The 12963-nt window shown below is 36.1% G+C and overlaps 1 protein-coding gene across 1 annotated transcript in view; it reads left to right on the top strand.

Annotated features, from left to right (window-relative positions):
• The window catches only part of TMPRSS15 (transmembrane serine protease 15), a 141398-nt gene that overhangs the window by 91588 nt on the left and 36847 nt on the right, over nucleotides 1-12963 (top strand). Inside the window, exons 17-18 of the mRNA XM_082460669.1 lie at nucleotides 2662-2772; nucleotides 4123-4252. Of these exons, the coding sequence (XP_082316795.1) occupies nucleotides 2662-2772; nucleotides 4123-4252 (241 nt within the window). The remainder of the gene's footprint in view (nucleotides 1-2661; nucleotides 2773-4122; nucleotides 4253-12963) is intronic.

Here is a 12963-nt window from a genome sequence, read left to right as displayed (position 1 = left end):
TTTTTCTACTGCCACCCTCTCTCTTACACCTAACTATCATCAAGGAAAGTTCTAGCCAAATGTCTGGCTTCTAAATTCATTACACAGGAAGTGAGTACTAATCTTTATTTATATAGCTATCTACCCACAAAATTTAGGACACTAAAGTTACCATCTCCCATGAAATTTTTCACTATACTTCAGTTTAGTCTGGTATTTTTCAAAAAGTGTATCATGAAATCAATTTATTGAGTTTTGGCCAGCATTCTTTGTTATGGAGCAAAATGGATGGAATGAGATGGAATAGAATAGAATAGAGTAGAATAGAATAGAATAGAATAGAATAGAATAGAATAGAATAGAATAGAATAGAATAGAATAGAATAGAATAGAATAGAATAGAATAGAATAGAATAGGATGGGATGGGATGGGATGGGATGGGATGGGATGGGATGGGATGGGATGGGATGGGATGGGATGGGATGGGATGGGATGGGATGGGATGGAATGGAATGGAATGGAATAGAAATCACAGAAAAAAGTAAGAGTAAATTTTAATTTAGTTACATGCACACACACTCACACACACACACATATACACATTGGGGTGTGCCCTAGAGTATGATTTAAAATATGTATTTTTACTGTGGTCCCAGCTGAAAAAAGTATCTGAAAGTCCCTGCACTAGTCCCATGTAAGCACTAGCCCTTATGACTCTGCAGCATAATAAACTTTCAGCTGGGGAGTGAGATGGCCTCTCTTCTTTAAGGCAACCCAGTATGAATTGGTTCTCTTGGGGCACCCTTCACTTGGTTTTCTGGATGGCAACTTCCTCCCATCTTGCACATGAAAACACTCTTTCTTAAGACCCTTATTTAGTCTTTTTCTAGAAGAAAACTCGAATCCTTTTCTTCATAGCTGGAAATAGGTGATAGCTAGAAATTTACAGTCGCTGGACTAGTTTTGGTAATTTTTAAAGTATTAGTATGGCTACATTTAGTACCTCTCTTTAGAATATAACAGTATTTATCAATGCTCACAGATTTGGGGCTACAACCTAGATTCTAAAGCAACAGAACTTATTCCTTTCAGGTGTCATTACATTTGGTCATCATAAATTGAGAAAGTCTCTATGGAGACCAGTACCATTTGTTTTTGAAACCATTTTAACATGAATCATGTATCTATGAAAGCAGTACAGTATAATAGTTAATGATTAATATTCACTAATAGCTTTTAAAATACAGGTTTCCTTGTTCCTTTTTTTTTTTTCAAGTGCTTTTTCTTCCCCATTTTTATTGTGCATGCACCACGTAGGGGAAGAAACTTCAAGCTTCTCCATACCCAACTACTATTTCCTTTCTCAGAGGGTCCAAATCCCGTGTGGCCCCAACAGAGATCCTAATATCAGGATGTAGCTACCCCTCCCAAGTCATAATCAGAAAACAACTTGAGGAAAGCAAACCCCTCATTTCCAGTGAGACAAAGGCTCTCCCAGGGCAAAAGTCCTTAAGATTTAAACAAACATTTCCAGGAAACATAGTTCTCACTCCTTTTAAACAATGAGTATTTCAAGTAGACATCTTTCTGCACAACTCAAATTCTGGAAAAAACTACCGGATCTACTCAGTTCCTTCCTTGTCCAGCCTCTTCATTTTCCTTCTGTTTCTTTATGTCCAAGCACATTCCCATGACTCCAACCCTGCTTTTCTTGTTTAGATCTTCATTCCTACCTCCCTTCAAATTACTACTATTGCAGGTTCCATTTCTTTAGATGACTTTTTTCCCATCTCATCACGTTTTTTTGTTTGTTTTTTAAATTTATTTATTTATTTATTTATTTTTGGCTGTGTTGGGTCTTCGTTTCTTTGCGAGGGCTTTCTCCAGTTGCGGCGGGTGAGGGCCACTCTTCATCGCGGTGTGCGGGCCTCTCACTATCGCGGCCTCTCTTGTTGTGGAGCACAGGCTCCAGACGCGCAGGCTCAGTACCTGTGGCTCACGGGCCCAGTTGCTCCGCGGCATGTGGGATCTTCCCAGACAAGGGCTCGAACCCGTGTCCCCTGCATTGGCAGGCAGACACTGCGCCACCAGGGAAGCCCCTCATCACGTTTTAATCAAGCTCACTGCTTCCAGCCTGGTCCAACTTTGATCCCACCAAAAGGCCCCTTCCACATTTCTATATAATAAAGGTTTGGAGGTATCATTTGGATGGTAAAACCAAGAGATCCCTGTATGCTTGTGTAACATGCCAGTGGTTGTTACTTGTTTTGGGCTGGCCAAAAAGTTTGTTCGAGTTTTTCCATAACATCCTATGAAAGAACTTTTTGGCCAGCCCAATGTGTTCATTTGGGTTGGAAGAATTTGAGACTCACAGAGATGGTGCGGGAGAGGTATGTCCAAAACCTCTCAGCCATCTCTTGGAACTGCCCTGCCCTCTGCTGCAAAGGAGATGCTTAAGGTTTTATACACGCTCTTCTTAAGCCACGCCTCTGGCTTTGACAGAACTATTGCAGAAACATTCTGAGCAGTAAGTGTGCAGTCATAGTCAACATCAAAGCCAGCTTTAAATATGCACTGTGGCAAATCACAGGATGTTTAAAGGGGCAGAAATGGGATGGGTACTCTAGAACTGTCTATTTGTCATTTCTTTATCCTATACAGTACATATTTTTTCCCCATAGAGCCCTGCAAGGAAGACAATTTTCAGTGTAAGAATGGACAGTGTGTCCCGCTGGTGAATCTCTGTGACAGTTTTCCACACTGTAAGGATGGCTCAGATGAGGCGCATTGTGGTACGTTTTGTTTTTAGGAAAATACTTTTTATCAGCTTAACCTCTACATTTGGATTCTACAGATGTGAAAGGAAGATTATGACTATATTTATTAGGACATATTTTGGTACTCTGAGGTTATGATCTCCTGGTGATTTCAGCACCGCTGTCACCATTCTGGTTAGAACAAAAGCTAACATGCAAACTCTTGTTTCTGTTTGTTTGTTTGTTTAAACTTGACTACATTTAATAACTTTAAGTCTAGGACAACCCATCTTCAGGTAAAAAGCATAAAATATCACAGAGAGACAACAGCCCACACCAGGCACCCTAGTGTCACTCTTACTAACTATTATACTCGGTACCTTGCCTACACACAGAGGCACCCTCATGCTTATCTATAACTGTCTTTCTTAGACTTGTTCCTTCACATGCTTGATTCTTCAGTATCTACTACTCCTCCTGCCCGCGACTTCTGCCCAGCCCCACTCCAGATCTCTATCACATTAGGAGTCATGGCTGCTTTTACTCTGTCTTACTTTTATTTCAGAGCACATACTTAATGCTATCTATGATGTGCCATGCATTGTAACTAAGTGCTGTAAAACGATCTTAACATAATTAGAATTAACTCTATTTCAGTCATGAGAAAGCTGAGGCTTGGAGGAGTTAAGGGGCTGCCAAAGATCACACACCTAGCAGGGGCTAGAACTGTGTTTCCAGCCTAAGTCTGTCTAATTCTGAAGTCCATGCTGTTATTCTTTTTATAATAGGGAAAAAAAATGTAAACATAACATTCATTTACAGAATTACAATATGGTGTCTGTGGGTAAAACTATGATGGGTGATATTTTATCTGTTTGATAAACTAGCTTACCTTAACCCAATCCCCACTTAGCTACTAATGGCCTCAACACTCTATCCAAAATGGTTGTAAGATGGAGGGGAAGATGACGGAAACCAAACAGCAAAAGAATAAGGGCAAAGAAAATAGCTTCTGGAGAAAGAAGTAGGAAAAAAAAATGCTTACAGTTATTCCTGAACTTAAGAAGTTTTCCTTCTTTTAGAGAACACATTTGTAAGATATTCTCTTCAAAAAGCTTTATTTTCTGTTTATTTGCAGTATTGGTATGCAGTGAACTTGTATATCTCTGCCCTTTCCCTTTTTATTAGTCATATGAAAGAGCAAAATTAAGTCTACCGAATTTATCTTTTTCAACTTAAGACTTCCAGCATACTGTTACGAAAAATTACATACTATCAACCTCTAAAGTCTAAATGTTAAGAACACTGTATGTTTAGTTTAGAGTCCATCATTTCCTTTTATCAACTTAAGTCACAATGACCCTACGTATGATCTAATCTCTTTAGTGCGTCTCTTCAATGGCACAACAAACCGTGGTTTGGTGCAATTCAGAATCCAGAGCATATGGCATGTAGCTTGTGCTGAGAACTGGACGACCCAGATTTCAAATGATGTTTGTCAGCTGCTGGGACTAGGGTAAGTAATTCTACCCAGCTCTCTCTTAAATTATTCTCAAGCTTTTTTATGGGTTTCAAATTGGGTTTATTAAGAAATTTAAAATTTATGGAAGTTATGAATTTAGAAAATACACATGATCAAAAGGAAGAAAATAAAAAACTTGCCTAACCCCATTCTCTAACAACAACCACGGTTAATAACCTTTGTATAAATATTACATAAATATAAGTATATAGAAATAGTATATTACAAAATCATACAAAATACCATATTATGCTCTGTCTTGTAGCCTACTTACACATGAACATTTCTCATGTCATTAAATATTTTCTGTAGATTATTACTTTTAAGAAAAGGAAATATTCCATTTTATGCTATATTGTAATGTATATAACTAATCACAGGGGTAACGCAGAGAACACGCTTTTGCTGTATTTTTGCGACATGCTCATAATAGTTCTTTTGGAAGATTTGTATCAGTATAATTATTGTGAGAAAGAATATGCAAAATTACAAGACTTGATTCAAGTGACAATTCCGTATTAATGATTCACCAAAAATTTACTTTACACCCCAGTTTAATATCATAATATATTACATCAAATATATAAGTTCACCATATTCATTTTTTACCTTCCCATCAGTCTCAAAAGTGATGAGGTGAAAAATGGTGGGTGATAAGTAGTAATAATTTACTTCATTTAAGCTGTATAATCTGTCAACTCTAATTCACCATTCTGATCCTTTGGTATTCATGATTTGAGAGATTTAACCATATTGGGTCACATATGGTTATTTATTACTCATAGCACTATATTATTTACAGGGTTGGCCTGTAAACTAAGAAGTCTATAAATGTAAGACCCATGTCTATTTTATCCATTATTGCATTGCTAATATCTAGACTTATCCTTGTTTCAAAATACAGGTGCTAAAAAATATTTGTTGAATTAATAAATTATTCTTTATATATAAGTATATATGTAAATATAAATATTTCTAGCTAAATAAATGTATGCCAGAAGTATACATTTGTCAGTTATAAATCATTATAATTTCCTTTCTGCCTTAAACTGGAGAATTGTTTTCTAATTTATTTTAGAAGATTACATAAAGTTACAAAGGAAAATAATTTAAGTCCACATCCACCTATACTCCCAGCATTTCCAAGTTATCTCAGCTATTTCTAGTTCATCAAAATCAAAGGTAATTGATCGCTTTCCTCTTAAGGGGCCTTTCTTTCTGATTAATAATTCATAGAGTCATCATGCTATACACAGATTTTTGAAATTTATTTCAAAATGTTTATTTTTTAACCCAAAACATATTTTCCACTAGAAATAATGTTAGTGCAGTGGTTAGATCCTGGTTTAGCCCATAATAGCTGTTTAATTTCTAGTAGACTTGGAGAGTTATATTGATTACCAGTGCCAAAAATAGCACCTAACCACCACATAGAGATATTTTACAATAGGAAAACGTGTTGAGGTCCCAGTCAGAGTGTCAGAAATGCTCTATAACTTCTCAGATACTAGAAGTTGGATAACTACTAGTTGGATTGAGAGCTTTCAGCTCCCTTTACCTCCCGAAATGCTGTTCCTTCAGAATGGGAACTCCCCAGCTCCAAGTCTCATGCAAGTGATGTCATCCTCATCAGGAAGGCAGTTCCTATCAAATCCAAATGGAGGAAGTGAGTTTTACCATCCATCATGTAAATAATCATCAATTTGGTTTATGTGTATTATTTGGAAACCTTGCAATTTATATATATTTATCCCTTTCATTATACATTATCGTTTGTGTTCTAACAAAAACCCTTTTAACCTGGGGAGCTTTGAGACATAAAGAGTCTTGGAGGAGGGTAGGTTAGGGGAAATAATGTTTTTTGATGAAGAATCAACAAAACACTGAAACGGACAACTGTTTATCCCCACTTCAAGTAAAGCACTGGATACGTGGCGCTGACTCCAGGTTCCTACTTTAGTGTTGATTTTAGTTCAACAGCAAGTTCATGCAGGTGAGGCCCTAGGAAGTCCTTTGCTTCCACTACTAAACTTGCCAGTAATGCTGAGGAGCTATTTTATAGACTCAGAAACTTAGTAAAGTTTAGACTGAGGAGATGGGTTACTTGACCTTGTGTCCACAATTGATGAATCTTAATGCCCTGGATGATTGGGCTTTTACTACACAGGAGCTTGAGTTCCAATTCTTCACCTAAGCATCACTATATGCTTATAAACACAGGTGTTCTTTCCACTGTGGTTTGTGAATCTTAGCTGAATTATTTCCTCGAGGATAGACCGGGGTTAAGATGAATCATTTACAAAGATCAAAGTGATTGATATCTTCTCTGGCAGAAATATTTTGAATGCATTTGAATAAAATTTGTTGGGTGATTACATAATGCTGATTCCTTCAGTTGCATGAGAGAACATATTGGAAAGGAAACATTTATCTTTATTATTTTTTAATAGTTGCTAAGATAAATATATTCTTTTACTTACTCCCAGATCAGAAATCTAAGCATTGGTAATGATATTGGGCCTGGTCTTCAGATGAATGAGACATAGTTTTTGCTTTAAATGCTTACGTGGTGGAGATAGACACATAAATAAGCTGATTCACTTTGTTATAAAGCAGAAACTAACACACCATTGTAAAGCAATTATACTCCAATAAAGATGTTAAAAAAAAAGAATTACAACATAATGTGATAAATACAATGTGCTATAGGAGAACCTATACTCAATTTGGGCATGTCAGGAAAGGCTTTCTAGAAAATGGCCTGAGCTGTGTGGCTGACAGCCAATTCCACACAACTATCTATTTACATGTTTTTCCCCAACCAGATTTTACTCTCTAGTTCACTGACCTCATTTCTAATGACTCACGGTCCTTCCAGATGGAGACAGGGACAGAGGACTAGATTTTTTTAGTGTGTGAAAAACGAGTAGTACATCCCACTCTTGGATACAATATTTTTCGTAAAGGTCAGGCGCCTTGTTTTCTTCAGAAATGAGTCAGGTAATCTCTGCAAAGACTTTAATCTTTGGCCCTGCACTTATTAAATAGGCTCCATAGTGCTCTAGTAATTGAAAGAAAGTTAGAGCCTTAATGAGAATTTTTCTAGAGTGGTGCACGGTAATGAAAGAAAACTTGGCGAGTTGAAAATGATGTGTTTGGTACAGTGGGAAGTAATTTAGGAGTCAATTTATTAAAAAGGCACTGTAGTCCCTCAAGATTATTTATTCAGATAGGGTACAAAATACAATTCCCCACAGATTCTAGTAAATCATATGAGGCAGATTTCATCAGCCTTTCCTTTTCTAAATGAAACGTTTTCATTCCCTGCCATTGATAGCTGCATAAGTAAAAAGTACTTTGAATAACATTTTCGTGTCTCTGATCAAAGTATGAAAGAAAACATTTTACACTGATGCAAGAATAAATGTTAAGGAAACTTAGAGTAGTGATTTTTAAAATGGTATTTCCTAGGAAAGCACACTACCCTGTTACTAACCCAGTAAATGAACTATGCAGTTGTTTTGCCCCGCTAAGCGATTAAAAATGAGAAGTCATCAGGTCTGTACAGCTCTACAAAATTCAGGAAATACTAATGTTTTAAAAATAGAGTTAGTTATATGTATCCCCATGAGGCAGCCATATGAGGAGCTGGAGTTAATTTTTAAATCGCATAATAGTCCTGGCTAGATACCTTCAGTTCAAATATCAAAAACATTAAGTTGAGCCTCTCATTCTGAAACCGCGAATAAGAAACAGAATTACTTCAATGTTCTTCCATTTCAGAGGTGTTTCAAAAATTTTGGGGGGGGGGTGGTGAGGGGTAAAATTTTTTTTAATTAACCTGCCAAATAAATAGAGCATGATAATTTAATTTCCTGTGTAAGCACTACAGCAAATTTGTATTCACAATTTAGCACTAAAAATAGGTTCCTGGAAAACTGAAAATAGAACCCGTGTTTCCTATTAGTTTAAGGAATTGGTAGAAAAATAATGCTCCTCTTCTTGACTATATTTTCTGTCAGTGTCCCCAAATTTTCAACTATGTGGGAAAAAGCCTTAACATAAAACAACAACAAAGATTAGATATAGGAATTAATAGAAAAAATATAACTACTACATTCAACTTTAAATGATTTCTTTTTACTTGCTAACTTGACACAAAAATAAGTAAATAATATTTTCTGTTATTTTTAAATTTTAATTTACAAGTCCAACACCAAAGGAAATTTTAATTTTAGTCTTAGCTATGTCCCTAGGGTGGGATGAGTGAGGAAGTGAGCTGCTCAGGTAGGGGGAGCTGGGGGAAGGGGGCGAAAAGAAATTTTATTTTACTTGGTTTAACTCACCTAGCTAAAAAGCTCATCATTTGCCAGAATTACAATTTATAACTCTGATGGGTTTTTTTTTCCTGTTTTAGAATTAGAAATGCATTAATTAAAAATAAGTAAAGAGAAAATAATAGCAAACTGCTGTAATTGTGTAACTTCCTAAGATTCATCTTAAGCTTATTATCTAACAGGGTTGGGGAAAACACAGTGGCTAGGTAATTACATCTGCTATGGGCAAGGGCATGAAAGCAAGTGTACCACCGTACCACTGATTTGTAATCCAGAAGCTAGATCAGCAGCTCCCAGACCTGGTGATGCATTACAATCACCCGGTCATGGTCCCAGACATTCAGATTCAGGGTGGTCTAGGTCAGTGGTTCCCAGTGTGTGATTTTAGAAACAAATTAGTAACTGAATCACTTTGCTGTACAGCAGAAATTAAGACAACTTTGTAAATCAACTATACTTCAATAAAATGAATTTTTTTTAAAAAAGAAGCAAATTAGCAGCATCTGCAACACCTGGGATGCATGTATACAGATGTATATTCTGGAACCGCCACCTCAGACCCACTTGTCTGAAAGTCTAGAGCAGGGCACAGCAATCTGTGTTTGAATAGTTCTTCAGGTGATTCTGCTGTTCACTGAAGCTTGAGAACCACTATCTAGGGTAGATGTCCTTAACCTTCTTTTGTGTGTGTCATGGGCATTTTTGGCAGTCTGGTGAAACTTGCCAACCTCTTCTTAAGTTCATATTTTTGCATAAAGTAAAATACACATAATTACAAAGAAAATTCATTACACTGAAAAAAGTTATCAAAGTATTAAAAACACAGTGTGGTATTATATATTTCTCTATTAACGTTGTAAATAAGATATACTGGTGATTCCAATGATTATTGTACTATCAAAAATGAGCATAAATGATATTTTTACAGTTATACAGTAACTGCAGTGTGATCTGAAGATATCTGCAATTTGTTTTGGTGGCAAAAGTATAGGTGTTTCGAATAATATTGTGGTTAGTCACCTGAATTTGTATCAGAAGAAAAGACTATATTTCAATTAGAGGTTAGTAAAAATAAAGATGTCATTATTTCTCCTCCAACTATAAGCCCCCTACATGTTACCATGAACTACTAGGGGCTCCATAGAACCCAGGCTGGAATTTTGGCTAGAATGAGGCCCAGAGGTCTTGGTTCTTTAAAGAAGCCCCTGTGATTCCGATAAGTAGTCCTCTCACTTCAAAGGAACCCATGGAACTTTGTGTACTTGTTTCAGTAGAAAACAGAGAAATTGTACAAAACATCTCCAAAGTTTGGCAGTTTGATTTCATCTGGTGTTAAAAACAAAGTAAAAACAAACAAACAAACATTTTTTTCCTACTGCAACCAGGTTTAAATACCCTATGTGAGGGTCATCTCTGACTTAATCCAGGGGATTCCTCCAGTATATCAAAACAAAATTAGAGAGTTTAAAAAGACCACTATAAGTAGGACATAATTAAAAGGGTTAAAAAAAAAATTCATGGCTAAGTTTTCAACAAACACAGGTTGGTATTATTGCTTGCTTGGAAAAAATTCATTCCTGATTTATCCCTCTAAGTATTTGAAAACATATTATTGGGAATTAAGGTACTCTTTTATGTAAAATGTCACTTATTTTTATTAATACAATTTAAGGAGAAATCTCTTTGTCTTTAACTTTTATTTTGACTTACACTCAAATGGGTATTTTGTAACCCAGAGAGATTTATGTGGCAAGGAAATTACTGAGAATATAATTATACACATAAAGGTTAAGAAAATCTCTTTTGGTCAGTTGTGAATCATCTACCAATAAATTTTCTGCAACATAGTTGTTTAGTCTATAAAAGTTTGTTAACAGAGTTGGGGATTTTATTTGTTTGTTTTGGGTTTTGTTTTTGTTTTTTACTCAAAGACTTTTTTTTTTCCCTTAAAGTTTGTTACATAAAAACAACAAGATATTATGGTTTTCCCCAAACCAAAATATCTTCACCATTCCCTTAAATCCTGTTGTTTGGGGAGGGGGAGGGAGGCTTCTATATTTTAAAATAGAAACAGATAAGGACAGGAGAAAACTATCATCCCTTGAATATATTCTCAACAGTTCAATTTTTCAGTTCTGAGATTTTGTTTCTAAATAATAAATGGTGACTTAACATATCGTTGTTAACCTTTTATTTTGCCAAGAATATTTTAAATATTGCATTTATCTTTATCGTCTCCATCATTTCTTAAAATAAGAAATAGTTTGTCATAGACTTCTGCTGCTTATATTCTGTTTACTATGAATACAAACTGGAATAAATTGTGTTCAGTCTGTAAAAGGTGAACTTGATTTGGAAGGATTTGAAATGCAGGTACTCTGTCTCCAATTAAATTCCAACTTTTAATATCCAGCACTGACACCTGGAAATATTTGTATGAACTGATGGCCTCTATACACCACTCTTAGGTTGTTGATACCAATATTTACAACAAAAAATTTAATTATGGGAGTATTTTAGAAGTTTTCTCCAAAAGAATGTTTTTTCCAGTTGTTCTCAATAACCCAAAACAATATACCTGCGCCATTAACTGCAGTCTTTTCTCATGTAAAGTTTGAGGCTGCATATATAGAGCACGATCTTAGAATAGAACCTTTATGTGTGTCATTTTTTCCACGTGTATACATAATCTCTATTTTTCTCAGCCAGATAGTGAAAACATCACTATGGAACAGCACTTCAGAATCCCAGGGTAGCACATTTAGTGTTTACTAAATAGTCTATTCTTAAAGCTTTGCCTCTAGTCTTTCTTCTAGAATAGGCGTGTGTTAAAAATTTAACTGCCAATCCCATCAGTGCAATGCCAGTGGTAGGTGTGTAATAAATAGATACTAGATTAAAAACTGATTTATAAATAACTTTTCAATATTTTTTCAATTTAATTGTGTATTGAGTTTCCAGAGAAATTAATGCATCCCCTCAGGGTCTGTCTTTAAAAAGACAGCTAAGCAATAGACTAAAAACAGCTAGAGATAATAGAAGTCTTAAATCCACAACTTAGATGTATATTTTTAATGAATTACTCGTCTAGATGTCCCCCCACGTAGTCATGAGTGCTGTCAAATGACAAAACTAAAACAATTTAATAACGAGTTTGGCGTCCTTTATTCAAGCATAAACAGCCCATGGATTGGGGGTACAGTGCCTCACAAGCAGGGGAGCACTATTCTTGAAGGATTTGGGGCGAGAGCGAGTTTTATGGAACATTAGAAGAGACAATGAAGGTCAGGGATTTCCTTACAGGCATATAGGCTACCAGGTCCTATTTTCTAGGGTAAGGTGAGCTAGCTAAACCTGAGTTGGAAGATTGTGATTGGTGTTACATTTTCTTTCTACATTTCAGGAAGTGAAGCACTTCCTGTAAGTGTAGGCTGACTTAGGTTTAGATTTGTGACGTGGGCCAGACCCCTGGTTGACCACCATTTTGTGGGTCCTGATATATGAATTAACTTTATCAGTGGCTTAAACAGATTGCTTATAGTAAGATTACTATAGGTAACTAGAAGTCACTTTGGAAGCCAACAAGCAGACCCCTGAACAAGTAAAGAATTAGATATTTTATTTGACTATGACAGTGGCTTGAGACTAGGAAGCATCAGAATCACCTGGAAGGTTTGTTAAAAGACTCTTCACTCTTCACTTCACCCCCAGAGTTTCAAAATTGTGGGTGGATCTGGGCTAGAGCTGGGCGATTTGCAACTAGCCCCTGGTGAGGCTAATGTTGCTTATCTGGATTACACACCTGGAAAATCTTTCATCATGGCGAGTCGGGAACATAGAAAACTACCTAGAAGAATATCCAACACACATAGGCATTCAGCAGAATAAGGATACTGAGAACATGAACCAAAAACAGTAAAAGAAGACAGACATCTAAAAGGGAGATCGGAGAGTAATTAGGATCCACCAACTTGTCCCTCCCAGTCAAGAGGTACACTAACCAACCAATTCCAATGATGTTTCTGGAGCCTTCACGCAAAGTCAACACAACTAGAGCCTCTTCAAATTGGATAGACAGTCCTTGATATTCTCAAAAGTCAAGATTAGTGTTGATGAATTGTACCAGAAGATGTACCGATGGTAAAATTCAGTCCTCTAAAATCTCTTTGGATCCACATCCTGTCTTCCCTAAATGTGTGAGTCCTTAACTAAAAGATTCCTGCAGTGGTAAAGTCCTTCCTGATCTAGAGCATTCCTGACCTTCTACACCCTCTGCTGCCGTTTGAGATCTTTTTTTTTCTAACTGAAGTATAGTTAACTTACAATATTATATTAATTTCAGGTGTACAACATATTGGATATTTTTAT

Source organism: Balaenoptera physalus (genome assembly GCF_965194825.1).
Source record: "Balaenoptera physalus genome assembly, chromosome: 4".
In the NCBI taxonomy this organism is placed as follows: Eukaryota; Metazoa; Chordata; class Mammalia; order Artiodactyla; family Balaenopteridae; genus Balaenoptera; species Balaenoptera physalus.
Note: the sequence above shows the minus strand (reverse complement) of the source record. Positions and strands in the feature narration are given on the sequence as shown.